The 27,667-nt window shown below is 36.4% G+C and overlaps 6 protein-coding genes and 1 non-coding gene across 11 annotated transcripts; 3 read left to right on the top strand and 4 right to left on the bottom strand.

The window, feature by feature from the left end:
- Positions 1-2,036: 2,036 nt before the first annotated feature.
- LOC111789056 (GDSL esterase/lipase At1g09390-like) lies at positions 2,037-4,590 on the bottom strand. Its single transcript, XM_023669692.2, has 5 exons — positions 3,437-4,590; positions 3,163-3,348; positions 2,873-3,030; positions 2,399-2,669; positions 2,037-2,319 (listed from the first exon to the last, which is right to left on the bottom strand). Exons 1-5 carry the CDS (start codon positions 3,690-3,692, stop codon positions 2,087-2,089), a joined length of 1,104 nt encoding a protein of 367 aa, XP_023525460.2. The 5' UTR covers positions 3,693-4,590; the 3' UTR covers positions 2,037-2,086.
- A 293-nt stretch (positions 4,591-4,883) lies between these two features.
- On the bottom strand, positions 4,884-6,835 carry LOC111789057 (dihydroorotate dehydrogenase). Its single transcript, XM_087121747.1, has 3 exons — positions 6,538-6,835; positions 5,970-6,044; positions 4,884-5,226 (listed from the first exon to the last, which is right to left on the bottom strand). Exons 1-3 carry the CDS (start codon positions 6,703-6,705, stop codon positions 5,065-5,067), a joined length of 405 nt encoding a protein of 134 aa, XP_086977873.1. The 5' UTR covers positions 6,706-6,835; the 3' UTR covers positions 4,884-5,064.
- A 414-nt stretch (positions 6,836-7,249) lies between these two features.
- On the bottom strand, positions 7,250-9,473 carry LOC111786090 (Pentatricopeptide repeat (PPR) superfamily protein). The gene is made up of 2 exons (XM_023666439.2): positions 7,671-9,473; positions 7,250-7,586 (listed from the first exon to the last, which is right to left on the bottom strand). The coding sequence occupies exon 1, from the start codon at positions 9,290-9,292 to the stop codon at positions 7,763-7,765; it is 1,530 nt and encodes a 509-aa protein (XP_023522207.2). The 5' UTR covers positions 9,293-9,473; the 3' UTR covers positions 7,250-7,586; positions 7,671-7,762.
- Positions 9,474-12,075: 2,602 nt separating this feature from the next.
- LOC147793741 (transcription factor MYB78-like) lies at positions 12,076-13,212 on the top strand. Its single transcript, XM_087121746.1, has 3 exons — positions 12,076-12,268; positions 12,366-12,495; positions 12,595-13,212. The coding sequence occupies exons 1-3, from the start codon at positions 12,160-12,162 to the stop codon at positions 13,046-13,048; spliced, it is 693 nt and encodes a 230-aa protein (XP_086977872.1). The 5' UTR covers positions 12,076-12,159; the 3' UTR covers positions 13,049-13,212.
- A 1,653-nt stretch (positions 13,213-14,865) lies between these two features.
- Positions 14,866-14,968, bottom strand: LOC111789439 (U6 spliceosomal RNA). The gene has a single exon (XR_002814338.1). It is a non-coding gene; the product is annotated as a U6 spliceosomal RNA (small nuclear RNA).
- A 313-nt stretch (positions 14,969-15,281) lies between these two features.
- On the top strand, positions 15,282-19,439 carry LOC111788502 (insulin-induced protein). 4 transcript variants are annotated; one of them, XM_087121744.1, is made up of 6 exons: positions 15,282-15,599; positions 15,709-15,827; positions 15,941-16,129; positions 17,395-17,446; positions 17,539-17,704; positions 19,261-19,439. In XM_087121744.1, exons 1-5 carry the CDS (start codon positions 15,312-15,314, stop codon positions 17,656-17,658), a joined length of 768 nt encoding a protein of 255 aa, XP_086977870.1. In that variant the 5' UTR covers positions 15,282-15,311; the 3' UTR covers positions 17,659-17,704; positions 19,261-19,439. The 4 variants fall into 4 exon arrangements, with proteins under 4 accessions (XP_086977870.1, XP_086977871.1, XP_023524606.2 ...); XM_087121745.1 differs by lacking the exon at positions 19,261-19,439 and adding an exon at positions 19,046-19,246; XM_023668838.2 differs by lacking the exon at positions 19,261-19,439 and adding an exon at positions 18,957-19,246.
- A 1,968-nt stretch (positions 19,440-21,407) lies between these two features.
- LOC111787483 (long chain acyl-CoA synthetase 1) lies at positions 21,408-27,491 on the top strand. 2 transcript variants are annotated; one of them, XM_023667455.2, is made up of 20 exons: positions 21,408-21,558; positions 22,282-22,445; positions 22,532-22,595; positions 22,712-22,801; positions 22,886-22,942; positions 23,060-23,108; positions 23,967-24,043; positions 24,121-24,160; positions 24,233-24,327; positions 24,399-24,566; positions 24,640-24,750; positions 24,852-24,939; positions 25,034-25,100; positions 25,173-25,248; positions 25,330-25,447; positions 25,579-25,824; positions 25,913-26,052; positions 26,143-26,325; positions 27,052-27,171; positions 27,253-27,491. In XM_023667455.2, exons 2-20 carry the CDS (start codon positions 22,300-22,302, stop codon positions 27,295-27,297), a joined length of 1,980 nt encoding a protein of 659 aa, XP_023523223.1. In that variant the 5' UTR covers positions 21,408-21,558; positions 22,282-22,299; the 3' UTR covers positions 27,298-27,491. The 2 variants fall into 2 exon arrangements, with proteins under 2 accessions (XP_023523223.1, XP_023523224.1); XM_023667456.2 differs by having other exon boundaries at positions 21,424-21,558; positions 22,291-22,445.
- Positions 27,492-27,667: the final 176 nt, after the last annotated feature.

Raw genomic sequence — 27,667 nt, 5'->3', positions numbered from 1 at the left:
AAACTCTTCGTGGGTAAATTTGTAACGTAACTTTAAAGAGTACTCGTGTACCAATTCGAGCTCACTGTTGGAAATTTTGTTCATTTTGGCTCGTTATGTATCCTCATCAGTCTCACGAATTTTAAACGTGTTTATTAGAGAGATGTTTCTACACTTTTATAAGGAATGTTTCGTTCACTTCTCCAATCGATATGGAATTTCGAACTCGAATACGGGGTTGGATTAAATTTGAAAATATTATTAGATTGAGCCAAAATTGGTGGTGTTAAAGGATGGGAGTGGAGGAATGGGGAGATAAGAAGGCAGAAGAGGATTGGCAGCATAATGAGTGGGTGAAGAACGCCATCCCAAACGATGGGGTTTGAAGGGTTGGTGTTGCTTTCAAATTGTGACTCTTTCCTGGCCATCCATTTTCATACCCATAACCTACATCACATCAATAGATTCTCGAACCCTGTCCAACAAAACCACAACCCGAACGTACACGAGAAAATAATACGTACAAGTTGTGATATTTGAGTAAATGAGAGATACATGAATCAACCGAGACCACATCTGAATGAGAACAATCCTAAAAAAGACTTACAAGAACTGAAAGGTCACTATCTATATCAACAAAATACATCTGACAAATCAAGTTTTGTTGTGATACATACCACACAACGTTATAAACTTGTCAAAGAGGTTGTACTTGATAGTGCATACGTCGACATGGATAGCGATGGCATCCTCAAACGGAGATGTCAGCTCTTTGCACACATTCAAGGATGTGGAGATGCAACTTGATTGTGAACCATAAGGCAGCCAATTTGGTCAACATCCTTGTGGCTGTGGAGATGCAATGGCCAGCTCTTTTGGAGAGCAACCCCATGGTCCTATGTTGTGTAAACAAAACTTACTGAAGAAGTTATTTATGAGGTGGCCATCGCCGAGCCGCCCGGTTCCAGCAAGAACGCCACCGGTATCGGAGTTTGAGTCCCCGAAGTTGATCGGAGTTGGTGGTGCAGGGCTGCAGTTTTTTTATGGAATGAATATGACAAGAGAAACGACACAAACCCAAAACGATTATTCTACTAGGTTAGGGTTTAACCAAAGTTGTTTTTAAATTAAGGTTATGTAAGTAGACGACTTTTTGTTTGGGAATTATATAACCACCGAACTTTTTTTATCATGATCTGACCCACACCTAAGATTCAAGATTGAGCACTTGAGCAGCTCATAACAACATACCAAAAAGAAAAGGTTGCTTGATCAAAGTATCTCGAACATTCTCCATTAGCCCGCCAACTACAAAGGGGGTTCATTCAATCAGTCTCAGCTAAAGCCGAATCCAAATCTACCTTATTCAACTTCTTGTTTGAAATAAGAATTATTTAGATATGTAGAATTCTAAACTGAGTTTAGAATTCTACTTCGAAATCATTCCCGTTTCATGCCCTTCGGGATTCGAGATGCACTATGTTTCTAGCAAGCCATTTAAATGGGGAGTGGAAGAAAAGTTTGAATTTTGAAAAAGGAAAAAGGAAAAAGGTTTTAAATTAAGGGGAAAAAATGAACTTTTCTTTTTCTTTTATTGGATGCCTCTTTTTTCTCCCACCAAGAGTTGACTCAATTCATTAAAGTGCATAAAGGAAACTAAATAATATTTTTTAAGTCATATAATGCTAATAAAAATGTACTAATTAACTCATAAGTTCAAACATTAAAAATTAAAAAAAAAAAACATATTATTATCCATAATGTCCATTAAATTTATTTGTCGACTAGACAGCTTATTCATAAATCATGGGCCGGATCATCGGGCCCAATTAGATATATTGCAAATAGCCCATTAACAACACCTGCTTTGGTTGTGGACTCAAGGCCCATTTAAGAGTGACTCAATTAACTATGACCCGAACAACTCGAACCAACACAACCCAAAAAATTTATGATTGGGTTATCCTTATATTATTAAGATTTTTTTTTTTTCCTACAATGGTTTCAAGAACACAGTAGAGCAGACATCCAACAGAACTCCAACTAAAAGCTGAATATTATCAAGCTTTTTTGGTTGGGTCAAAACGAATACAATCATACACAATCATCAGTTGTTACAGAAGAAATTAAAGTGAAGTTTTGGAGAAGAGTATTGAGAAGAAAGTATCTTGGAGGCAAACACACCATTTGCTGCTTCTGTATAGTGAACTCCATCCCAGCTTACATACTTCAATCCTTCGTTGCACACGTTGAATCCGGGCATGCCACAAGTAACGCTCTGGTTAAAGTTGTACGGCGGTCCTCCATAGCCACAACATGCCGTTGATGGATTCTCAAACCCTGCACCACGTAGGAAACAGCTCGAGTCAAGATGATAATGTTGTTGGTTCTTGTTAGAAGATGATAATATTGACATTACCGTTCAGGACGGCGTTGGCTATGAGGTCGTATTTGATGGCGTAGACATCGACATACACAATGGTGGCATTCATCAAAGCAGACCTTAGTTCTCCACATGCTGCTTTTAATAAAGTGTTGAACTCTTTTGCAGCGTTGTTGAGGGATTGGAGGCACCCATGATTGTCTATGTCGCTAGCATTTGTAGAAGCTGTAGCAAGCTTTTGAGGCAAACAACCCAATGGCCCTGTGTTGTGTACCCAAAAATTTCTTCCTCCATGTTGGTATATAGTCTACATTAATATTGAAAAGCAATGAAGGGGGAGTAGCAGAAGCAAGAACACAAGAATCCATTGAGTTGTCTTTTTTAACTTCTACTTCTAAAACCAGAAGAAATATCTACAACTCTCAACTTTCTGGTGTTGGAAGATCAAGAATGAACTTAAACTTTTAAGTGGTGAAGAGTAATTCAACAGAGTAGGAATTAAAGACTAACCCATATGGCATTTTTTATCTCAGTAACAAAAGATGGGATTCTCTGGATGACTTGCGAGTAAGACAGGTAAGTGAACGAACCAGCAAGATCATTTTGTCCGATGTCAATTGTGTAAATTGCATTATTGAATCCCTCTTCATCAACCAAGTCTTTATAGCCTACATCAGTTCATTAGTTAAGAAACCTTAGTCAATGGTGGAATGAAGAGATTCATCCGATCCATAAGAAACTGATGAGTAATCAAAAGTAAGAATTTGTGTTAATCAACTACCATATTGAATACTATATACCTTTTGGAATAAACTCGAGGGAGCGTGATTGAAATTGAAGAAATTGCATAACTTGAATATACAAGTTAAATGGACGATCCTTTGGCAAAGTAGCTGAACCAGATATGGCAAAGTTAACTCCATTAGTGAAATTTGAGCCCACAGATCGCAGATATGGGGTCAAATAATCTGAACCCACGCTTTCACCTGCGTAAGAAAATGTATTTTAGTAAGAAAATCAAGACATTCGGCTATACGTATGAGAGAAATAGTTAGGTAGTGTCAGAGTACATACATAGAAAATCAATCATCAGTCGTCCATCACATAATCTGCCGGATGGTTTGTGGAAGAACACACGGCCACTTGGGGGTCCAAATCTGAGTCCAAGTCCCTCGGAGAAGCCACCCGTATCAGAATTCGAGTCGCCGAAGTTGAAAATAACTGGCTTTTGGCTGCACTGGGAAAGAACGAGAAGAGGCCCAGGCAGAGACAGCACGAAGAACATGACAAACAACGGAAAAGGAAAGGAATTTCTCTTCTTTTCAGTCATTTCTGCTATCAGATTTCCTTACCAGCTTGTTATGGTAACGAATGATCACAATAAATAAGTAGCAGGAAGAGAATGTCATATGCAATGAGTACTAAAGTGCCCTGTTGCGTTCCATGTGCTCTACTTGAGATCTGTGTCTCAGCTAGTTCATTATGCAGTTGAAGCTCTTGAATTCACAAGAAGACAAATCTAAAAATCTGAAAAATCTGATACGATCTTTTAATGTTTTTCATGATTCATGAGATCAAAGACATTTCGGCCCAATAAGAAAAAAATAATAATAAAACAGCTTCCATTTTCATCCATGTCAAAATCCATATAGTTCTTCCTATAAAAACGTTTAAAGAGAGAGAGAATAAAGGCATTACTTTCCGAGAAACTACAATTTCTTTCGGGAATGGAGCATTTCTCTGGTTCTAAGGCAAGTTGTAGGTTTCGAAACTGCAAATCCTGTCGTCAATCAGAAGTGACAAAGACATGTTGAAATATAGTTAGCTAATTCTGTTTTACTCTGAGCTCGCACTATTCCTTATGCTAGTCCGTGATTTACAGATCCCTGGAAAAAATAGAGATAGAGAGTTAGTGAGTCAAATGAATCTTATCTTGAGTATCAAAAAAAATATTGTCGTGTTCTCATAGTCTTCTGAGACAAGAATATCAGTTTTGTCCATACAGGGACTGCCGACATTCAGCAACTTGGTGTCATTGAAAGAAAGTCACATGAACAGCATATTGAAATATTTTAATGCCATTAGAATATAACACTAAAACATCACACGTACCAGTTCATCCCCCATTTCAAAGCTACCTGGAAATCTTCTGGAGAAAATATAAAAGAAAATCATGTGGAAAGGGATTCATAAAGCCAAGATCTCCCATAACATCTTTAAAATCTAAGAGAACATGAGCATCTGAGTAACGTGGATATCTAAGTGATAAAGTTAACGAGAATCTCTGAGATTCACATCAACTTAAAAAATCCAGTTTCAAGTTAGATCCTTTTCACCTATTTTTGTGAGATGAAAGATTCAAATGGGGAAATAATTGCACGACACAAAACTTTACTGTATTCTCCACAATCTCAAGTGATCATTTTTATTCCCATTTTTTGCCTGATGTATGAGAGCAACGGAACCACTTCGAAGTTCCAAATATCTAGAGTCATGGGATGAATCAGTTACAACAGACCAATACCCAAAAGCTTAACATGAATTTAGCCAACAATTACAGCAAGGTTTCCAATGTACTTCACAAATTAGGAAAAGAAACACGCTGCAGTATAGTAGGCGCTTGGCTTATGCAGCCTGTAACCTTGAGCAGAGATTGGCTTTTTAATACAATACAAAGTTGGAATGGCCACCTATAGCTATTCCTATTCAAGAAAACTACAAGCAAATTGACCGTCAGAAAAGGTTAGTTTCTCAGCTTTGGTTACTGCATCAATAGGGATAGGGCTGAAGCTTCGAGACGGACCATAGAAGTGAGGGAAGCTATTGGAACCATCCACAAGTTCATATACTAATCCATCACCAAGCTGCAAAGAAAAAGGTCCATGTAATATATTAAATAGAGAGGCACAAGGTAAGAACACGTGAAATGGAAAAAGGCCAGTACTGATAACATATAAAATGGGAGAATGTTTACTAATTGATGATAGAGTTAAACACACATTATTCAGATAGGTCAAACCAGATGATCCAGTTTGTTTCATTTTACTTATCAAACAAAATAACTATGAGGCTAACTTCCAGTAGTAAAAGGAGCCTCTTGAATACTAGAAAAGTATATACTTCAACACATTTTCCACGCACGCAATAGTGTTCATGTAAAACAAGGGCCTCAAACCAATGATAATTGTTGAAGTAAATAGTTTGCTTATACGTATATGCATTGTGTTCCATGCTAGTTCACACAATCACACTTTTTGAATGCCACTCTCCTTTAATCTTTTAGCTAATAATTATCACCACATCACAAGATCAGAACCATACATATTTAGGCCCTATCTGTCTAACTATTTTATTTTAGATTTTTTTCTTTTTTAGTTTTTAGATGAAAGTTCCCAAATGAGTTCTTTTCTTTTGTTATCTACTTTTAAAAAATGTTTTCAGAATCCAAACCAATTTTGAAAACTAAAAATGTAGTTTCTTTTGGAGGCTGGCTAAGAATTATAATGTTTGTTTACAAAAGGTGGAATCCATAAATTATAAGGAAATACGTACAATTTGTAAAAACCGAAAACTAATAACAAAATCGTTATCGAAGGTGTTTGTATACCTTTTTGGCCTCAATTTGAAGTAGATATAATTCCTCCTTGCTATTCAGGAAGAAATTCTGCAAAGTTGACTGAACCTGCAAAACAAGAACCAGTTTCCAGGCTCACTGTTTAATAATTAATCATTTGTCATTTACACTCGATTTCTCTTACAAATTGAAGGTTTTCGCATAATACTTGCCAATGAATATGATTTTACGGGACCATCGAATATAATGCGGAGGATATTGATTTTATGACATTCTCATGCCCATCAATTAAATCTCGGGGAAACTACATTTGAGATTTCTAAACTAGCATTCAAACCAATTTGAATCGACTAGTTGTTCGACGCTAATAATACAGTCAATGAACGCAATCCACTTTAGAATAAACAATGAACAAAAATCGACTAATGAAGACAAAGTTTACCCTAGATCAGAGGGAGCGAAAGTGTGCGACGAATAACAAATGAAATCATGATTTCTCCTCGATGCAATGCTCTAACTATTGTGGAAAGAGCAAAATTGTTCTAGTACGAGAGTGAATTAGAAACTCCGATCAGATTAGAGAAAGGGAGAAAGAGAGAACCTGATTGAGGTTACTGAGATGAATGAAACCAGAAGAGGTATCGAAATCTCCTCCATGGAGATAACCGACGCTCTGTGAGTGTTCCCACTCCTTGGATGGACTGATTCTGTAAACGAACTCTTCTGCTACTGCAGGTGCAGATCCTCCTTGCTCATCCTGGCCTGCCATTTTCAATTGCTAAGCTTCTGAATCTGGTTCAATCAGTCCCCAGAATCCTCTACCTTCTTCGAACAAGTTTCAAGTCTCAAAAATACTACTTTTTTTTTTATTTTTTATTTTTAAGTTGCAATATTATATTTAATTTTGATTAGATTGATTTTTAAAAAAATAAAAAAATATTGTGAGAATTTTTTTTATATAATTTATTTTTTATTATTATTATTATTATTGGCAAAATGCATTTTTAGTATAACAAATAATAAACTCCCACGTGGCTGAAAACTTTTTAAAAATTAGCAAACTTTTTAAGATACAAACTTAAATTTTTTTCCAATCGAAAAAATTTCAATATGGTCTCTTACTCCAGCAACCTTCCGACCGTCCAACCATCGACCTATAACGCTAGTCACTATTTCCATTAGGGGTAGGAAGTAAGCCAAAAAACAAATATAATTTGCTACAAAAACTAGCTAACGGGTGTATTCCTACGTACGAGAACATAGAAATGAAGAAGATAATAGCTGAAGTAGGATTTGTTTCTGTTTTGGCTATGTCCTCAATTAAAAGTTTAATAATTACTAACTGTTTATAAAAGTTTAGAGACTAAAACAGACACAAACTTCCACACATCCGACTTGATGGCTCGTATGAATTTTGAGGAACGAATAAGAACTTCTCTTTAAGAACGTATTAGAACGGGTTGAGGTCTTTCGGTTTGCAACAACAATGGCCAAGCTCTTTAACCCATCAGCTCCTTCCTTCCCTTTCCTTTCCCCTTCCTCAACTTCAATCCTCCAAATTTCAACCATCTTGTGAAGCTAAGAGTTCATTGCCTTATGCGCGCAATGCTCTAAACACGAGAGTTTGCAGTCGTGCTCCTTCTCTCGTGCCTACAATGCAAAGCTTTATTCAGCAAGGCTAGTTTGGTTCTCTTTCTAGCACGCTAACTAATTCATTTAGGTGTTCGTGCTAACCGAAGGAAAGTGTAGGTTGCCTTCATAAGGTATATCTCGGTCGGCATCCTGCTCTCGAAACACAATTAATGCCTTGATCATATATGATTCATTTAACATGGCAATGAATTCAAATTTGACAGATCTGCGGGACGAGTCATCGGTTCAGGAAGGCGTCTTGAAGGATCCAGAAAACTTTCCATAATCTTCGACAAGTTCTGCAGAGCCTCATGCTTGTTTGCCAGTTCCATGAGTACTTTGATCCTTTTAAACGAGACGTTGCTCGGTTTATGCCCCTTATCTACCATCTGCAGAAAACATTTCTCAGCTTCAATCAATTTTCCCAAGTCACAAAGAAGATCAAATAACTCCTCGGACACTAATATATAAGACCCGAAACACCTTTCCACCATGTCGTTCCAAAGCTGCAGTGCCATGTCTATTTTTTCATGCCTCTTAAATGACCTCATTAGAAACAAGCACGACTGCGTATTAGGCAAGCACCCCACATCCATCATTCGACAATACAAGTTCCACGAGCTTTGCAAGTCGTTCGACCAGAAGAAAATCCTAAAGAACAAGTTGTATGTAGTTGCATTTGGATTCAAACCCTTATTCGTCATTTCATCCATCAAATCGAAAGCCTCACGAAGCCTCTTCGCAATGCAAAAATTTCGAATTGCTGCATTATAAGCTGCAACATCAGGGTAACATCCATACTCCTTCATTTCCTTCAAAATATTTCTCGCTTTGTCGGGTTGACCGATCAATCCAAGTCCCCCAATTATACTAGTGTATGTAATCACATCAGCAGCTATATCCTCATCCCTCATTTTCTCAATCACCTTAAATGCCTTGTCCATCTCCCTATTCTTACAATAAACATCAACCAAACAATTATATGAAACAACATCAGGTTGAACCCCCATTTCTCTCATCTCATCAAAAAATCCCTCAGCTTCTTCCGACGACTTCCAACCCGACAATAAGATGTTAAACGTCTGCAAATTCGGCCTAAACTTACTCTTCAAACCGTGGTAGACGTTCCTCGCATCCGTCATACTCTTCTCCTGACACAGAGTTCTCAACAATGCATTAAAGCAAGTGACATCAAACTCAGGAACAAACTTCTTAAACTTCCTAAAAGACTCCACAGTTTGTCTCACTGAGCAAACTTTGGCAATTCTTCCTAAAACAACCATAACGGTTCGCGGCGTGATTAAGGACCGATCCTTAAGCTTCATATCAATCAAAACATCCCAAATCTTTTCAAACTTCCGGTTTCTACCTAGGATATACAGCATTGTATCAAAAGAAAACGCAGAGTGATAAAATCCCCTTCTTCTACCAGTGTAGTTAAAAAATTCCAAAGCCTGTAAGGGATTCCCGTGACTAAACCTAACCCTCTTAAGAACACCATCGATCAATTCGTTAGAGAGAAAAACCCTACTCGATTTCAGTGATTGCCTCATGTTTGCAGAAGAGGTTGAACTACTAATTATGCGGAATACTGTATCTACATTCTCATTTAGCGATTGATTTTCGCTTGCAGTTGAAAATTGGTGCCCTAAGAAATTGGATAATGGAGTTGGCGAGAAGTACCTGATCGGCGATTGGAAAAAGCTTTGCCGCCGGAGAATCATCGTCGGATTTCTTGAAATGAAACTGAATCTGCACTATTTTGGTAGTTCCAAAGCAGGATTTTCGTTTTGTTGAGCAGAAGAATCAAAAGAAGATAAAAGGAGATTGAAATCGAAAAGCTCGAAGAGTTGCAGACTTCAGCTAGCTCCAAGAAGTTTGAGCCGGACGATAAAGCGTTTAGGTTAGCGGAGGCTTCGTTTTAAAAAGGCTATATATATATATATATATTCATGTTTAAGTTATTTTTTAATTAATTTTGTTTATTTGAACAAAAATCTAATCTAACCCAAACCGTATCAGTGGGTTGGATTGAGCTCGATGAAGTCCACACACATCCTCCACCCTCCTCCTTTACCAGAACGGGATCGTCGAGCCACGTTGGCTAGTAGACTTCTCGATCTTCATCCATTAAGCAACTTCTTGATTGATCACTTATGTAAGATTTCACACCAGGTAGAGGGGAACCAAACATTCCTTTTAAAGTGTGGAAACTTTTATCGAGTAGACGTGTTTTAAAATCACGAGGCCGACAGTGATATATAACGGGCCAATAAGATGGGCTGTTTATTATGATATGGGCTATGGAATGGGCTTTTTTAACTGAAACCAGGCCCAATTTTCAATTTACATGATCTTTATGAAATTAAATAAAATATAAATTCTGATTAAATAAATAAATAAGAAATATATAGAGCTTGATTCTAGAAGGGTTGTTTTTCATAAGTCAAAGAAGGTTCCTACGTTTGACCAAATAACTAAAGAAACAGCCAGCAAAGACTCGTTGACTCGTTCTTCCCACGTTTCATACGTGGACTTCCACTATTTGACTTCATTTAATACTATTTAATCAAACCCTACACAAAATTATTATTTTCCATTCGACGGCTTTCATTAAATTAAATTTAGATTTAACTCGAACACAAGGTCGGTCAAGAGTTACAAATATTCTCATGATAGTGGTGGAAAATAGAGATCTTTTTATTTATGTTCTCGCTATCTATTTTAATCTTTATTCTCGTAAAAACTTTTATTTATTTAAAAGTCGATTAAAAAAAAAAAGTAAATAAACTAGTTAATACTAAAAAATAATTTTTATAAGATTAAAAAAATTAAAATATAATATTTAATTTATATCTATTATATATCTACTCTTTAAAAAAAATTAAAAATTTAAATTAAAAAAATTAAAAGGAAGCGGTGGAGAAAATATAATTTGATTAAATATAAAATTTGAATTTATTTAAGTTTGTAGAAATTAAAAATTTTAAACTTATTTAATATTTATGGAATTAAAGTAGGGGAAAAAATTCAAAATTAGGCGGTGCGGGTGGAGTGCATGTGAATATTTTGTAAAATTATTTATTTGTTTATTTAATTATTTTGTGGCATTGTCTTTATTATATTTTTTATTTAAATAATTAAATTGTATTTTAGTTCCCATTGTTCAAGTTTTATTTATTTATTATTATTTTTTTTTACTATAGTCCTTAATTCGGATTATGTTGTAATGAATTGATATATTATTCAATTTAGATTAATTAGACCAACCAAACACTGTGAAATTGAAAGAAAAAAAAAATCAAAACAAAGAGGTTGAAGTGGGAGTAGAGGAAGAGTCGAGGACCCACGTCGAAGCTTGGTCAACGACCCCCAATGCCCAAATGGACCCGAAATGACCTACCACGAAACAAGATTGGCTCGAGGTCAAGTTAGCCTCCTTACATAGTCAATGACTTAAGTATGGTATAAATAGTGTATTTCATTTGAGGGCTCTAGAGAAGTAGTCAAGTCCCAATTAAGCAGAGGTTGTTCAAGGATTCCATAGGTCTCAAGGGAGGTTATTTTGGGCATTAAAGGCTTGATCATGGGTTTATAATATATCTTCATTCGTACGAAGTCTTTTAGAAAAACCATGAAAACTTATATTCAAAGTGGACAATATCATATCATACCGTTGAAGAGAGCCGTAATTTCTAATACACTCAACAGAGCTTGCGCACAATTAACATTAAGGAAAATGATTGAAAAATAAATAAATAAATAAGAGAAGACAACAAGACATGTGAGAAGCTCTGTATGGATATTTTATTTTCTAAAAAAAGAAACAAAAAATTGAAAATCTTGTCGGTATCGGCGGATCTGTTGTGTTTTTGTACCCTAAAATTGAGGTAGAGTTAGTCAACGTCAACTCCAATAAATATCCACTTTTCTAATTTTTAATGCCCAAAACTTTGACTCTTTTTTTTCTCTTTCATTTTAGTCCTACCCCTCTTTTTCTCTCTATTTTCCAATAAATAAATAAATAATACAAAATAAAAATTATTCGATCAAATAATTTTACGAAATCCCATAAATAAACATCTTCATTTATTTGAACTGAATTCAAATCATAGCGATTAGGTTTAATTTGATCGTTCGAGTTTTTAGAACCCAAAACTTTTTAATTTAAATAACCCAATTCAAATGGGACAAATTAGGTCGGGTTGGATCGATCGAATTTTTTTTAAATCATCGGGTTCTATCCGTATCCGAACGCACAAGCTCACTAGATATTATATATATATATCTATATATATATATAAATAAATAAAACTCTAAATAACTCTCCACTTGTTCACTTTATTGGTATATATATATTTTATAAAACCATGTTCAACTTGCGGCAAAACACGTTGTTCAGAACTTCCCCTGTTTTCCCCATATCTCTCTCTCTCTCTATATATATATATACACACATACATATATATACATACATATATATATATATATATATTGGTTCAATTCTCCTCCATAGAAGCCCAAGTTCCATCTTCTTCTTCTTCTTCCCCTGGATTCTGATTTACAGACAGAGCTTTCTAAAAGGGTTCCAATGGAGGATTTAAAGAAAGGGCCATGGACGCCGGAGGAAGATTCTTTGCTGTTTAGTTACGTCAGTATTCACGGCGAAGGCCACTGGAATTCCGTCGCTCGTTCTACTGGTATGCAATATACGACGTCGTTTCCGGATTAGATTCCCGGTTTATTTCTTCACGGTTTGGTTTAATTGAATTCCTCCGGGTTTTTTTTTGGTTTTAGGGTTGAAGAGAACCGGAAAAAGCTGTAGACTGCGGTGGCTGAATTATCTCCGCCCTAATGTCCGCCGCGGCAATATCACTCTTCAGGAACAGCTTCTCATTCTCCAACTCCACTCCCGTTGGGGCAACCGGTGAGTTTTTTTTTTTTTTTTTTTTTTTTTTTTTTTTTTTTAAATAATAATAATAATTATTATTTTATTTGTTTATTTATTTGGATTTGGTTTTTTTAGGTGGTCGAAAATAGCGCAATTTCTACCCGGGAGAACGGACAATGAGATAAAAAATTATTGGAGGACGAGAGTTCAAAAGCAAGCGAAACAGCTGAATTGCGATGTCAACAGTCAACGTTTTCGAGACGCCATGAGACATGTTTGGATCCCTCGCATGGTCGAGCGGATCACGGCTACTTCGAGTCCTTTACCGTCGTTGCCACCGCCATGCATCGACATCTCCACGTCAACTTCAATGGTTTTTGAAACTACATGGGCAAACCCAAATGACAATAACGTCCCTGCCAATGTGTCGGCGTCGTCTTCCGATGTGTCGGATTTGACGGTTGTGGATGGGTCGGGTTGGGATGACGGATTCGGGTCGGAATGGTGGGAAGGAGACGGAGTTGACTCGTTAGAGAGCTTGTGGACAGAAGAAAACATTTGTTTCTTACAGCAACAGCTCTTTGACTAGAATTAGAATAGAATTTTAATTAATTAAAGAATGGAAAAATACCCTAAAAATGTCGGAAAATTCGGCGATGCTATTGGGTGGAAAGAAAAAAACATTCTTTTTTTTGTAATTTTCTTTTTCTTTTTCATACTAATTAAAAATTGTCTTGATATGGTCCACTTTAATCCATTACATGTCACCCTTAATCTCACTGTTCTAAAACGTGTCTACTAGGGAGAGATTTTCACACCCTTATAAGCAATGTTTCGTTCCACACCCTTGTGGGCCCATCGTCCTTACTGGCGCACTGTCTTCTAATATCATTTGTAACAGCTCAAACCCATTACTAACAAATATTGTCAACTTTGACACGTTACGTATCTTCATCAGCCTCACTATTTTAAAACGCGTCTGTTAGGAAGAGACTTCTACACCTTTATGAGGAATGCTTTGTTCTCTTCTCTAACCCAGCAATGTTTCGTTCCACACCCTTGTGGCCCCAGCGTCCTTGCTGGCGCACTGTCTTCTAATACCATTTGTAACAGCCCAAACCCATTGCTAACAAAGATTGTCAACTTTGGCACGTTACGTATCGTCATCAGTCTCATTGTTTTAAAACGCGTCTGTTAGGAAGAGACTTCTACACCCTTATAAGAAATGCTCTGTTCTCTTCTCTAACCCAGCAATGTTTCGTTCCACACCCTTGTGGGCCCAGCGTCTTTGCTGGTGCACTGTCTTCTAATACCATTTGTAACAGCCCAAACTCATAAACTAACAAATATTGTCAACTTTAGCACGTTACGTATCGTCATCAGTCTCATTGTTTTAAAACGCGTCTGTTAGGGAGAGACTTCCACATCCTGATAAGGAATTCATTGTTCTCTTCTCTAACCCGTGTGGGATCTTACATCTTTGCTATGTTTCGAACAAGAATTTCGAGGATCATAGAGAGATATTAAATTAAAAGTTTAGTACACAAAGCATAGCCACTCATGGTCTAGTTTGAAAAAAGAAGCCAATATACACACAAAGACATTTTCAACACGTTAAGAATATAGAATTGTAAGTTAAATGAATGGGGGAAGGAATTGGATGAGTCAAATCAAAGTCGTGTGTGGACTTTTTAGGGCAAAATTTTATGATGAGGATCATAATTCGTATATTATATAGTTTATGATAATGGATTATTTTACATTGGCTGCCGTAAGCTTTGAAATGTTCTTTTTATCATATAGTTTAATTATTCTTATAAAACAAAAATTGGGTATGATTGGTTATAATGGATAATGATGATAAAATTAGGCAGCCAATGGAATTCACTGTTACATTTTAATGCTATATGACGTCATCCATGCCCTATGCAACTTCCTCCTGGTCTATTTTTCCAATATTTGTATACTCAATTTGTTTATCGAGGTGGGTCCGAACCTCGTTAATCTCGATAAATAAAATGGGTTTGAAGAGACAAAAACGTGCTAATTTTGAGTATATGTATTAAATTTCTTTATTGAGGCGGGTCCGAACCTCGTTAATCTCGATAAATAGTATGGGTTTAAAGAGATGAAAACGTGCTAATTTTGAATATATGTATATAAATAATATGGGTTTGAAGAGATGAAAACGTGCTAATTTTGAATATATGTATTAAAATCGTGGATCTTAGGTGAAATGTTGAGGCGAGTTTTTTTTTTTTTTTTTTTTTTTTTAAATAAAAAAAAGTTTTAAGGTTATTATTATTAATGCAGAAAAAAAAAATCAATTAGGTGTACTAATATTTTCTCTGGAAAGGAAAAGGATATATTCGTGAATAACTAAGATGGAAGGGGCAAAGTTGGAAAAAAAATTTGGACCATTTCTCGATTTGTGCGTGTCATCCTTGCGCAGGGGCCATGCTAATCTTCTCTGTATCGTTCCAATTTTATCGGATGTCCCCGAAGGGACGAGACTTATGCCTAGTGCGTTTTCCTATAAAGTGAAACATATAATCAAAACTGACCGATGTGGGACAAATTATTGCTTTCAAACGACAGCTGATTGACAATTCGATAGATTGATTACTGATAAGACTGTAGTCTGTAACTGATCGACACATCGAGAATCCGGCTCCTAGGAAAATGTGCAGACTGTTTCTTTCATTTAAAATATTTGTTTATTTATTATTATTATTATTATTATTATAATTAAAAATATATATTTCTTCGTAAATTGAAAAAAAAATAAAATAAAAAAGGTATAATAACAGTTTTCAAAATTTCATCTGTTAGCATTTTCTTCGAACTCCAAAATGCAATCAATCCATGCATTGGGCTTCTCCCACTCTCTTCAATTTTCCCAATCCCATTTCCATCCCAACCCCAAAATTTCTCTGCTAAGAACACTCGCCAGCCATGGAAGCAACAGGAAGGCTAGAACAAGCCTCAGTCTCAGAGCATCTTGGCCCTCCATTTCCATTGCCCTATTCGGTTCAGGCTTTCTCTTAGGTCCTCTTCTCGATGGTCTCCATTCTCGGGTGAATCTCGTCGTTTATCAAATGGGATCCGTCGATATCGGCCCACTCCGCACTAACATTTGTGTAAGATTTTCGAATCGCGATTGTAGAACCCTAAGATTCGTGAATTGCCGTTAATTTTTAGTGCAATTGATGATTTTACGAGCGATTTTGAATCTGAATGTTTCTCTAGGTTCCTTTCTTGCTGGGAGTATTTTACTGTACTGTTGGATTGATTCAACTCTACATAGATGAGAATTTTTCGCCGAACAGACCGGAGGGGAGTTTGGGCAAGACAGTAGCATCCTTAATGTGAGCTTTTTTTTTGTTTGTATTAGATTTTTTAGGGAGTGAAAATGATCTATTAAAAGCGATTTTCATATAATTAGTATTCTAATATGTATTGTTTGTTACTGTTTGATCAGAGCATTGGCTTTGTTTATTGAATTGAGTGCTGAAATGTACAAGGCTGGAGTGGCTCCCAACATTGAGGCATATGCATTGTTTGCTGGGGCTGAGTTTATATGGGCATTGCTTGATAGTTCATTGCTTGGCTTCTCACTGGCTTGTGTTGTTGGCCTTCTCTGCCCTCTGGCTGAGATTCCCATTATGAAGTATGTGAACGACCCTCTTTCAATTCACCTACAAGTAGTTTATGATATTTGTTGGTTCTTGTACATTTTTATGTGATGATTTAGTTCCTATATATTTAGAAATGCAGAGATTAATTCTGTATTGTGAGAAGTTTAGTTGTTAGTGAGGCATACGAATGACTAAATACTTGGACTGCTTTTGAGTTTGGATTGTAAGGAGGTGTATATCTACTTTATTCACTTGACCCAACTTCAAGTACGTTAGTTTCTACTTGAAGAGATTCCTACGAAATTTTGAATGTCAAGAACTTAATTGTTATATTTGTAAAATTATTAGGACGAAATTGTTTTAGAGCAAAACATGAGTGCCAACAACGTTAGAAGAGGCTTAAGATGAGAAAGGAAATGTTATCAGAGGTAGACTTTATTGTAATTAAAACCCTTGTTACAAGGAGCGAGGTTAGCCTTTTTGAGATCCCACATTAGTTAGAGAGGGGAACGAAGCATTTCTTATAAGAGTGTGGAAACATCTCCCTAGCAAACACGTTTTAAAACTGTGAGGCTGACGGCGATACGTAACGAGCCAAAGTGGACAATATTTGCTAGCGATGGGCTTGGGTTGTTACAAATAGTATAAGAGCCAGAGCCAGACATCAGGTGTTGTGCCAGCGAGGACGCTAGGTCTCCAAGGGGGGTGGATTGTGAGATCCCACATCGGTTGGAGAGGGAAACAAAACATTTCTTATAAGGGTGTGGAAATCTCTCCCTAGCAGACGCGTTTTAAAACCATGAGGTTGACGGCGATATGTAACGAGTCAAAGCGGACAATATTTGCTAGTAGTGAGCTTAGGCTGTTATAGCCTTAGGATGGACGAAGTCTCCCCAAAAGATTAGTAGGGTGGATCGGGAGCATGGTACAAGGAGCCAAGTCATGTGATACCTTGATTACAAAAAATATGAAGATTTCATCATTAGTTAGATGCAGTTAGTACATTTCTTCTCAAACTAAAAGGAAAAAACTTGAGATGATATGATGTTCTTGGCAACTTAAAGGTGATTCAAAAGATGCCTCACTTTTATAAAAGAATATCCAATATTTTATGACTAATCTGATGAGCTGCCGTTCCTTTGAGCCGCAACTGATTTCATCATAGAAGCAAAAGATGGTTTACAGAGAATCCCTTAGATGATCAAATGACATTCGATTCGTAAACAATTTTTTTTTACTTCGATTCTGTTTTAGCTAACCAAATGCTACTCTACTCCTTGATCTAATGCTTATACAGGTTCTTCCATCTCTGGTATTATCCACAAGCGAATGTCGAGATCTTTGGTGAGGTAAGTGATGAAGGCACATATCAGCAAGTGATGGGAAATTCATGGAGTTTTATTTCCTGGAAAGTTTTAAAGCTTGCTTTTGTTCAATGCAGGGGCTAATCAGCTGGACAATCACATGCTATTTTGTTTACACTCCATTCTTGATTAATTTATCGAGGTGGCTCAAGTCTGTGTTGGATTCTGCTGCTGTAAAAAAGGATGGGTCTGCTTAATCAAATGTTTTTCTGCCTAATAGATTGGAAGGTTGGAGCTGGGAAGGTAAATAATTAATTTTGATGACTTGTCATTTTTATTTCTGTTTGAAGATTATTTTCTGTTTTTATAGGAAAAATTCATTAAATTGAATATAAATTCAAATTTGAATTTGAGTAGGATAGTAGTGTTAGGAATTACGACTCTCTACAATAGTATGATATTGTCCACTTTGAGCCTAATCTCTCGTAGCTTTGCCTTGGGCTTCCCCAAAAGGTCTCATACCAATGGAGATGTATTTCCTTACTTTATAAACCCACGATCATTCCCTAAATTAGCCAAGACTCCTTCAAAAGGCCTCATACCAATGGAGATGTATTTTCTTACTTTATAAACCCATGATCATTCCCTAAATTAGCCAAGACTCCTTCCCAACAATTCTCAACAATTTTCCCTCAAACAAACTATACTATAGAGCCTCCCTTGAGGCCTATGGAGCCTCCCCTTAATCGAGGCTCGACTCCTTCTCTGAAGCCCTCAAACAAAGTACAACCTTTGTTCGATACTTTAGTCACTTTTGATTACACCTTTGAGGTTCACCATTCTTTGTTCGACATTTGAGGATTCTATTGATATGACTAAATTTAGAGCATGACTTTGATACCATGTTAGGAATCACGATTCTCCACTATAGTATGATATTGTCCACTTTGATCCTAAATCCTCCTACCAATGGAGATGTATTTCCTTACTTATAAACCCATGATCATTCCCTAAATTAGGCAATGTGGGACTCCCTCCCAACAATCCTCTAACAAGTAGGAGACAATAAACTTCTAATTTCATGGCCGGTAATTTCAATCAAAAGTTTAAGAAGTAATTAAACTGGAAATTTAGGGACTTATTAGACATTTTGTAAAATTTAGAGACCTATTTGACACACATCTTTGCAGTATAACTTCATTTGTACGATGCTTTCTATTCAAAATCCAAATTCAAAGACTCTACGACCGAAGAATGTGTATTATAAACAACCAATTTGACTTGCCCACCATTAAGATTCTAGGGTTTTGTGAGAGGCCTAAATAAATGCCCAACCATTGTTGTTCATTCACATGCACCATTTTCTGAAACGAACTCCCAAATCTTATCTTCTTGAAGCCAAGTTGGGTAATAGTACTTCACTCAAATGGCTTGGGGCAATTAATATTATTAGCTCATGTGCAGTTACAGGCCATTTTCATACAAAAATAGCTACTCTCTTCATTGCCTTTCTGTTCTGCGTCCTTTTTATTCCTTTTATATTGGTTTGATTCAGAATCAAGCAAGTGGGTGTGAGTTAAATTCCACCTGCCAATAACTTTGGGTAAGTTTCATTTTGATTCATTTATTGCCCATTTGCATTAGTTGTGAGCTTTCTGCCGCTGATTCCTATGTGGGGAGCGTTGAATGTCTATCATACAAAAAAAAAATCTCCTTTCTATTAGTACTTTTGGGTTATGTGATGCTGGTCATCGTGTTGAATATACTTTTGATTCTTGAGTGTATCATTTGAGGACAAATTGATTAATTTTTACGAGTCTTCTGATCTTACGATTTGAATTTGAATTCTTGTACAGTAGACCTAATAGGCATTGGAACTGAGGCCTGAAATCAATGCTTGGGATAACAATATATGAAGGTAGACATTTGAACAACTTGACCTCTTGATCATAAGTATATATTCTAATTAATTGAATTGTGTTCTGACATGTATTTAATTGTATGCAACCTTTTATATCAAGAATAGTACGTAAGAAAATGAATATTAGGTACAAATTATAATAATAACGAGACAATGGAAATAAATCTTTCTACTTTTTATTTCCAACGTGGTAATAGGGTTTTCTTGGAAATAAATAATTTTAGTTTTTATTGCTTACGTGGTAATATATTTACTTTATTTTCCTTTGTTTCATAGGTGACAACACATACTTTTGGATGGTAAAAGACAAAACTATAATTTGAATTGTTTGTTCTTAGTAATTGTTCGTTCGTAATTACTCATTTACTCGGGTGTCACATTCTTTTAACTCTGTAAGAAATAAAAAATTTCAAGCTTTAAATTAAGGAAGAAAATAGTCGTGTAGCGTTTGATTGGTTAATATGCCATGTGTTGTAATCTTATTAGTCCATGTCTGACCACGTCACCATATATTTGGTCTTTTTTGCAAAATTGCCCCACTTTTCTTTTTTAAAAAATGGACTTATAAATGAGCTAACAACATAGACTTCATCAACCACCAAATATCAAATATGCTATTAAATAAAGAAAACAACTAAATTTTTAATTTCATAATAAATTTATTATAAAAAAGACACGTTGCATGCAGTTGGACAATGAGTTTTGACAATTAGTTGTCATTCTTTAATTAAAATTGACTATTATTTATTTATTTATTTTTTCCATTTTTAATTTTAAAAAAGCCCAACAAAATCGGCTTCAACAGCTATAGCTCTCATGATTTATTATTATTTAGTTTTATTTATTAAAATCAAAATTGTAGTTCCAACTTCCACTTACTAACCACTATTGTTTTTATTATTGGATTGAACTAGCTATTATATAGTTTGTTTTCGCTATGGTTATATTTTTAGCTCGAGTTTCTATGTTATTTTTATCGGGTTTTAGTGTATTAATTTTATGTTAGAAGGGAGTTACATGCTAAATTTTATAACGCTCGTTTGCTTACTAATTTTGTAAATGAAGATGTGATAACTTACCATATAAGAGGAAGATCGAGCATAGATTAGGTCTAGTGGGCAATATTGATGATAAAAGAAAATAATGTAAATTTAAAACACTTCACATCACACTGCTAATTTGTTGGTTTCGGGTTGAAAATCCAGTCTGAAGTTTTAAGTTGAATAAAGTCAACCCTCTCTCTCATCTTATCCAATTGCTTGCAAACGATTTTGTTGAAACTTTTATACGTTCATCGTCAACTTTCTCACACCTAATGTGCTTATCTTCTATATCACGCTTAAACTGATCTTACTTATAAGGTAAACTAGAGCGTAACTCAATTAATTTAATTATAAATTTTAATTAAGAATTTTTTTAGTAAAAAAAATTAAAAATATTGGTTTAAATAGAAAATAATTTAAAAAATATCTAAAGTTAAATTACTAAAATGACCCGCCCCATTAAGCCATTACAAAAGCGGTCATATTTAACCGTTGAACCAATGCTTTGAAATTCATTGTTTATTAATTATTATTTTGATTTTTCTCTTTCAATTCTTACAAGTCCAATCAATCATTTAAAAAAATAAAAAATAAAAAAGAATATATATTTAAACAAAATTTACAACAAAAACAAATTAAATATATTATAATTTATCTTTTTTTAATATTTGATTTCTTAATCTCTATTTTTATTGAAGAAAAAAAAAGCACTCATAATTTAATATTGGGAATGGTGAGAAGCACCCACACTTAATGCTTTCAAGATTGAAGTAGGTGAGGCATAAATGAAATTTCTCCTATCCTATTTTTTTTTCATCTACGATCGCTACAAATATATACGAATGAACTGAGACTACTTCTAAATAAGAGATATCGATAGCTAAAAAAATACTTAAAAGAATTGAAAGTTACTGTCTATACCAATAATATGCACATTTTTTGAGTGACTCTATCCCAAGAACTCCATGATTAAGCATATTTTATTCGGAGCAATTTAATAATGATGTTTAACAATGAGATGTTTTGATAAATGTATTGGGAAATTTGGTATTTGATAATGCAGCTGATTTCAACAAACTCATTAACATCTCTGCCCTTTCTCTTCCCCTCCTTCCCCTTATAATCTGCTCACTCCACCACCTCTCTTGCATTGCATGATTTTCTTCCTTCTCTGCTGCTCTGCTCATTCCACTGTAAGTCCTCTTTCTTTTCTCTCTTTTTCTGCTTTTTTTGATGAATTTGGAAGTGGGTTTTTGATGTTCGAAGTGTTTGCTCCATTTCCATGGCTGTTTTCTTCTCACCATTGCTAAATATCAACAATGTTCTTGAAAAACAAGCTCTGTTTTCTTCATTTTCTCTCTTTTTTGCTCTTTTCCTCTCTTTTTTTTTGTTTGTTTTGATGAATTTGGAAGTGGGTTTTTGATGTTCTACCTGTTTGCTCCATTTCCATGCCTGTTTTCCTCTCACCATTGCTAAATATCAGCAATGTTCTTGAAAAACAAGCTCTGTTTTCTTTATTTTCTCTCTTTTTCTGTTTGTTCTGATGAATTTGGAAGTGGGTTTTTGATGTTCAATCTGTTTTCTTCTCACCATTGCTAAATATCGGCAACGTTCTTGAAAAACAAGCTCTATTTTCTTCCTCACTCTGTTTTTTCTTTCAAAACTTCATAAAGTTTTGGGCCTTGTTGTTTCTCTGAGCCCCCAATTGGAAGCATTTGCGCATGGTAGTTGGCATCTCATTAATGGCTGCCTGCTGTCTTTTGATTGCATTGTACAACTTATATGTAGAACCTGACCCTTGTAATTAATTTTGCTAAGAACATAGACAATTTCCATGAAAGTTGGGGTAAATAGTGAGGCATTTCTTAGTTTTGAAATGCATTTTGTTTGAGTCCCATTAAAGATCAATGCAACAGGTTTTACAGAACTGAAGAATGAAGAGTTTTTCGATCAAGGTCGAGGAAGGAAAGGAAGGAAAAGACGGTAAACCGTCGGTCGGTCCGGTTTATCGCAATGTTCTTACAAAGGATGGCTTTCCTCCTCTTTATGAAGATTTGAGCACAACTTGGGATATTTTCAGGTGCAGGGTAGTCAAGAGTATATGTCTTAACTAGTTGAACTATGCACGGATGGTTGTATTCCGTTCATGTTTTATTATCTTTGCAGTGTTTCAGCCAAAAAGTACGCTGGAAAGCGAATGCTCGGATGGCGAAAATTTGTGGAAGGGAAGGTGAATTCTCATAATCTTTGAAGAAAAAATGATAGAACTGTTGATGAACTTAAAACGGTTTTCATGATTGATCGATAATTCTTTTCGGGTTCTTTCTTTTTGTCTTTGGTATTCAGCCTGGACCTTATATATGGAAAACTTACCAAGAAGTTTATGTTGATGTTCTTAACATTGGTTCTGCTCTACGAGCGGTTGGCGCCAAAGCGGTTAGCATACTTCGACGATTTCATGATTTTTCAATATGATAAGGACCATATTGTAAGAACTGAGAAACTAAATACGCGTGACAGGGCTCTCGAATCGGGATTTATGGCGCGAATTGTCCTCAATGGATAATTGCTATGGAGGTTTAGCTGAAACATTCTTAAAATCTTGTCTGAATGTTTTATAAGCTGTAATAGCTTTTTGTCGTTGTTTCAGTGTTGGTGATATCAGATAACTGATACTCTAAATGTTTTGTGTAGGCTTGCAATGCCCACAGTTTGGTTGCTGTGCCACTCTATGATACACTTGGTAAAGTACTCCTTTTCGGGCGATTTTCGATAAGGGTACCATCAACGGTTTTTTCGTTTCTCAAACGAGCACCAATGGGACGTTCTGGAAAGCTTGTTTCTCATTTTGGTCTCTTATTATATTCACTAGAAAGAAGCCCGAAGACAAACATAGGATCTAACAAGAGAACAAACATTACTCAGGATCTCTCAAGTCCTCCAAAAAGTCTATTATTTCTCTCTCCCGACGCACCCCAAACATAGCACGCCCCAAACTAGGACGTCGGTGTTGATAGAAGTAATCACAAATTGATTCCAAACCTTCTTGTTCTAGAGCCTCAAATTTGCTTGTAAAGACTGCAAGCGGATCTTCTTCACTCTATCCACGCCCTCAAAGGCTTTCTTCAGTACCTCCAAGCTTCCTGAGAAGATTTTGCAGGGGCAATCCACTCAAACGTGGCGTCATCTACTCCTTGGTAGATTGTGAATAACGCCTTCTTCTCCTTCTTCATCTTCATCTCCTCCTCCCGGAATCCATTCACCACCGTGTCCTATGCTCCCCTTCTTCGTGGCTCACCCGTACTAATTTCCATAGGGTTCACCCATCTTAAAACCAGCACTACGAGAGACAATAAGTGTGAGATCCCTGTTGGAAAGGAGAACAGAACATTCTTTATAAGGGTGTGGAAACCTCTCCCTAGCAGACGTGTTTTAGAAACTTTGAGAGGAAACCCGAAAGGAAAAACCCGAGTAGGACAATATCTACTAGTAGTGGGCTTGGACCGTTACTTAAGAGTTTGAACTTAGAACCAAGAGAGCGTCTTCAAGCATTCAAAGCTCTTTGTAAGTTGTAATGATTCTTAAACTAAATGAATTGCAGGACATGGAGCTGTTAATTATATTATAGAACACGCAGAGATTGATATCATTTTCATCCAAGATAAGAAAGCAAAAGAGGTAAGAACTGCTTTCCTGTTAGTAAAGTATACAACAAACAAAGGGACACACTTATAAATTCTCTGCTTGTTTTGCAGCTATTAAGTTCTGGAAGCACAAATCCTAAGAGGCTGAAAGGTAAGAACGACGAGACAAGACGGTTTTCGAGCAACCGTTGAACCAATTTACCGAGTTCAATTCCTTTTGCAGTGATCATCTGCTTTACATCACTGAAGGGGGAAGAAAAGACCTCAGCAGTAGGCAACGGGATAAAACCATACTCGTGGGACGAGTTCCTTCGTTTGGTCCGTTTTAAGTCTGTTTTATCATCCTTCTTTACGTGTCGTAGTTGATACGTGAATCTATTTTGAATCAGGGAAAAGAAGATCCATTCGAGATCGTTCCTCCACGACCTCTCGACGTTTGCACGATTATGTACACAAGTGGAACGAGTGGAACTCCCAAAGGCGTCGTGTTAACACATGAAACGATCACAACGTTTATTAGAGGAGTTGATGTCTTCATGGAGCAATTTGAAGACAAGGTAGATAAGTCCCTTTGTTTCTTTTCTAGCTCAAGTTTTTCTTTGTTTATGACGTAAAACTTTTCGTCCATAGATGACAGAGGACGACGTGTATCTATCTTTCCTGCCGCTTGCTCATATCCTCGACCGTACGGTCGAGGAATATTTCTTTCGTAACGGCGCTTCCGTTGGCTACTACCACGGGGTATTGTATTCTTCATGACCTAATAAACTCGACTTAGTAGAATAAGTTACGATCGTGGGCTACATCCAACATTAACATCCTTTAGAACCTTTGATATGTAGGATCTCGATGCGATAAAAGATGATCTAATGGAATTAAAGCCGACCCTTTTGGTTGGTGTACCTCGAGTCTTCGAAAAAATTCACGAAGGCATGAAGAACATTGCTCGTCATTTGTAATTCGATTGCTATTAACTCGTTAATCCATGGCCTTGTTAACATGGCAAACCAAATCTGTATTATAGGAATCAAGGAAGCTGTTCAAGTACTCAATCCAGTGAGAAGGAAGGCTTTTGATTTGCTCTACAAATAGTAAGTCAACCTTTTATCTTTATGTTCTTGTTCCTTTCATGATTCTTATAAGCTTAAATGCTGAACTTGCAGCAAACTTTCATGGATGAATAGCGGATACAAACAGAAGGACGCATCGCCATTGGCAGACTTTTTAGCGTTCAGGAAGGTCGACTCCTACTTTTCTTATTAGATTACACGTTCTCGTTTCGGGCTACCTTACGATCACTCTAAACTTCTATAAGTTCAGGTGAAAGCTAGATTAGGCGGTCGCCTTCGACTAATAATATCCGGGGGTGCAGCTTTGAGTGCCGAAGTTGAAGAGTTTCTAAGGGTCACATGTTGTGCTTTGTTCGTCCAAGGCTATGGTAAAACTATGGTTTTAATACTCGTATCTTTAGCACAATCCTATGTTTCAAGATTCTCCGTTCTTCGTCACGATATGTTTAACGAGCTTCTCTCGTCGTTGTTTGTGAATGTAATGATGTGGTACATATAGGATTGACTGAAACTTGTGGACCAACTACTGTTGGCTTTCCTGATGAAATGTGTATGCTTGGGAATGTTGGTGCTGTTACTCTATACAACGAGCTTCGCTTGGAAGAGGTTCCCGAGATGGGTTACGATCCGTTGGGGGATCGTCCATGTGGGGAAATATGTGTGAGAGGGAAGACGGTTTTCAATGAATACTACAAGAATCCGGAGTTAACGAAAGAATCGATCAAGGACGGTTGGTTTCATACAGGTGATTCGTCACGTCACGTCCTTCTGTTGTTCATGTCGAATAATTCATTGGTTTTTCACTTATTTGTTCCATTCTTTTGCTACTTTAGGAGACATAGGAGAGATCTTTCCTAATGGGGTTGTGAAGATCATTGATAGGAAGAAGAATCTTATAAAACTATCCCAAGGAGAGTACATAGCGCTCGAGTACTTAGAAAACGTTTACTCTGTTACCCCGATCGTCGAAGATGTAAGTTTTAAATCGTGTTCCTCTAATAAGCCTATGGGAACAGCTTTTGGTGACTTGAGTTTCTATGATGTTGTTTTTTTTTTCCCAAAGATATGGATATATGGGAACAGCTTCAAATCAAAACTGGTGGCAGTGGTGGTGCTACATGAGGAAAACACCAAGAAATGGGCAAATTCAAATGGTTTTTTGTGTTCTTTTTCTGAGCTTTGTTGTCTTGAACAGCTTAGACAATATGTTCTTTCTGAGCTCACTTCCACAGCTGAAAGGACCAAGGTACAATCACTCTCGGCTCTACTTCCTGTCGGATAAAAGTAGTATGGCACCATGAATATCTGATCATGTTTTGTTTTTTTTTTTCTTTCGTATAATTTGAGATCTCATGTCGGTTGGAGAGGGAACGAAACATTCCTTATAAAGGTGTGGAAACCTCTCCCTAGAAAATGCGTTTTAAAACTTTGAGGGGAGGTCCAGAAGAGAAAACATAAAGAGGGTAATATCTGCTAGCGGTGGTTTTGGGTTGTTACAAATGGTATCAGAGCTAGATACTGGGTGGTGTGCCAGCGACGATGCTGGCCCACAAGGGAGGTGAATTGTGAGATCCCATATTGATTGGAGAGGGGAACAAAACATTCCTTATATAAGGGCGTAGAAACCTCTCCCTAGCCTACGCATTTTAAAATCTTGAGGGAAAGCCCAGAAGAGAAAACCTAGAGAGGATAATATTTAGCGGTGGACTTGGGTCGTTACAAATAGTATCAGAGTCAGACATTGGACAGTGTGCTAGCAAGGACGTTGGAGAGGTGGATTGTGAGATCCCACATCGGTTGGAGAGGGAACGAAACATTTCTTATAAGGAGGGTATGGAAACCTCTCCCTAGAAAACGCGTTTTAAAACCTTGAGGTAAGCCCAAAAAGGACAATATCTATCAGCTGTGAGTTTAGACTCTTACATAACAAGACTATTGATCATCTTAACTCGACGTATCTGGCTTGCACCAGTTGAAACGTTTTGAATACATCAAAGGAGTGGTGCTGGAATCACGCCCGTTCGATATAGAAGACGAATTGGTAACGGCGACCTTGAAGAAGAAGAGAAACAATCTGCTCAAACACTATGAGGTTGTTGGTTGGAAACATTTTTTATTTTCCCACAGATGAGATTCTCCAAAACTGAGACTAATAAGGTGCCTTTTGTTGCAGAAGGAAATCAATGCAGAATATAAGAACTTGGAGGCCAAGAGGTGATGAAGTTTATTTTCCCACGTATGGTTTCTTGTATACGTTACTTTTGAGATCAGCTTGAGATCTGCTTGAAATAGAGTTTACAGCTCAATCCAACTCTACTCTACTTTTAAGATTGTGTTTACAGCTCAATTCAACTCTACTCTACTTTTAAGTTTGTTATAAAGATTAAAAATATTTGGATGAGATTTTAGTTATTAATGTAATATTTATGACAAATAAGTTGGAATTTAAATAATTTTAAAAAATGAAATATGAAATCGGAACAACCTGACCCAAATCACCTAAACCAATCTATAAAAGAAACCTACATTAATACAAATTTGGTATCGCCGTCAGTCTCACAATTTTAAAATGCATCTATTTGGAAGAG

Source organism: Cucurbita pepo, chromosome 2, assembly GCF_057944985.1.
Source record: "Cucurbita pepo subsp. pepo isolate OVF chromosome 2, ASM5794498v1, whole genome shotgun sequence".
NCBI classification, from domain to species: domain Eukaryota; kingdom Viridiplantae; phylum Streptophyta; class Magnoliopsida; order Cucurbitales; family Cucurbitaceae; genus Cucurbita; species Cucurbita pepo.
The sequence above is the reverse complement of the archived record's forward strand: the minus strand, read 5'-3'. Positions and strand labels throughout refer to the sequence as shown.

Excerpts from the sequence above, each read along its gene's own strand:
- LOC111789056 (XM_023669692.2), bottom strand. The coding sequence starts at position 3,692 with ATGACTGAAAAGAAGAGAAATTCCTTTCCTTTTCCGTTGTTTGTCATG. Across the intron at positions 2,670-2,872 it reads AGATAAAAAATGCCATATGG|ACTATATACCAACATGGAGG; the intron begins GTTAGTCTTTAA and ends ATATTAATGTAG. Across the intron at positions 2,320-2,398 it reads AGCCAACGCCGTCCTGAACG|GGTTTGAGAATCCATCAACG; the intron begins GTAATGTCAATA and ends TACGTGGTGCAG.
- LOC111789057 (XM_087121747.1), bottom strand. The coding sequence starts at position 6,705 with ATGGCAGGCCAGGATGAGCAAGGAGGATCTGCACCTGCAGTAGCAGAA. Across the intron at positions 6,045-6,537 it reads ATCTCAGTAACCTCAATCAG|GTTCAGTCAACTTTGCAGAA; the intron begins GTTCTCTCTTTC and ends CTTGTTTTGCAG. Across the intron at positions 5,227-5,969 it reads TTCAAATTGAGGCCAAAAAG|CTTGGTGATGGATTAGTATA; the intron begins GTATACAAACAC and ends TTTTCTTTGCAG.
- LOC111786090 (XM_023666439.2), bottom strand. The coding sequence starts at position 9,292 with ATGATTCTCCGGCGGCAAAGCTTTTTCCAATCGCCGATCAGGTACTTC.
- LOC147793741 (XM_087121746.1), top strand. The coding sequence starts at position 12,160 with ATGGAGGATTTAAAGAAAGGGCCATGGACGCCGGAGGAAGATTCTTTG. Across the intron at positions 12,269-12,365 it reads TTCCGTCGCTCGTTCTACTG|GGTTGAAGAGAACCGGAAAA; the intron begins GTATGCAATATA and ends TTTTGGTTTTAG. Across the intron at positions 12,496-12,594 it reads CACTCCCGTTGGGGCAACCG|GTGGTCGAAAATAGCGCAAT; the intron begins GTGAGTTTTTTT and ends TGGTTTTTTTAG.
- LOC111788502 (XM_087121744.1), top strand. The coding sequence starts at position 15,312 with ATGCAATCAATCCATGCATTGGGCTTCTCCCACTCTCTTCAATTTTCC. Across the intron at positions 15,600-15,708 it reads CACTCCGCACTAACATTTGT|GTTCCTTTCTTGCTGGGAGT; the intron begins GTAAGATTTTCG and ends ATGTTTCTCTAG. Across the intron at positions 16,130-17,394 it reads GCTGAGATTCCCATTATGAA|GTTCTTCCATCTCTGGTATT; the intron begins GTATGTGAACGA and ends ATGCTTATACAG.
- LOC111787483 (XM_023667455.2), top strand. The coding sequence starts at position 22,300 with ATGAAGAGTTTTTCGATCAAGGTCGAGGAAGGAAAGGAAGGAAAAGAC. Across the intron at positions 22,446-22,531 it reads ACAACTTGGGATATTTTCAG|TGTTTCAGCCAAAAAGTACG; the intron begins GTGCAGGGTAGT and ends TTATCTTTGCAG. Across the intron at positions 26,053-26,142 it reads TTACCCCGATCGTCGAAGAT|ATATGGATATATGGGAACAG; the intron begins GTAAGTTTTAAA and ends TTTTTCCCAAAG.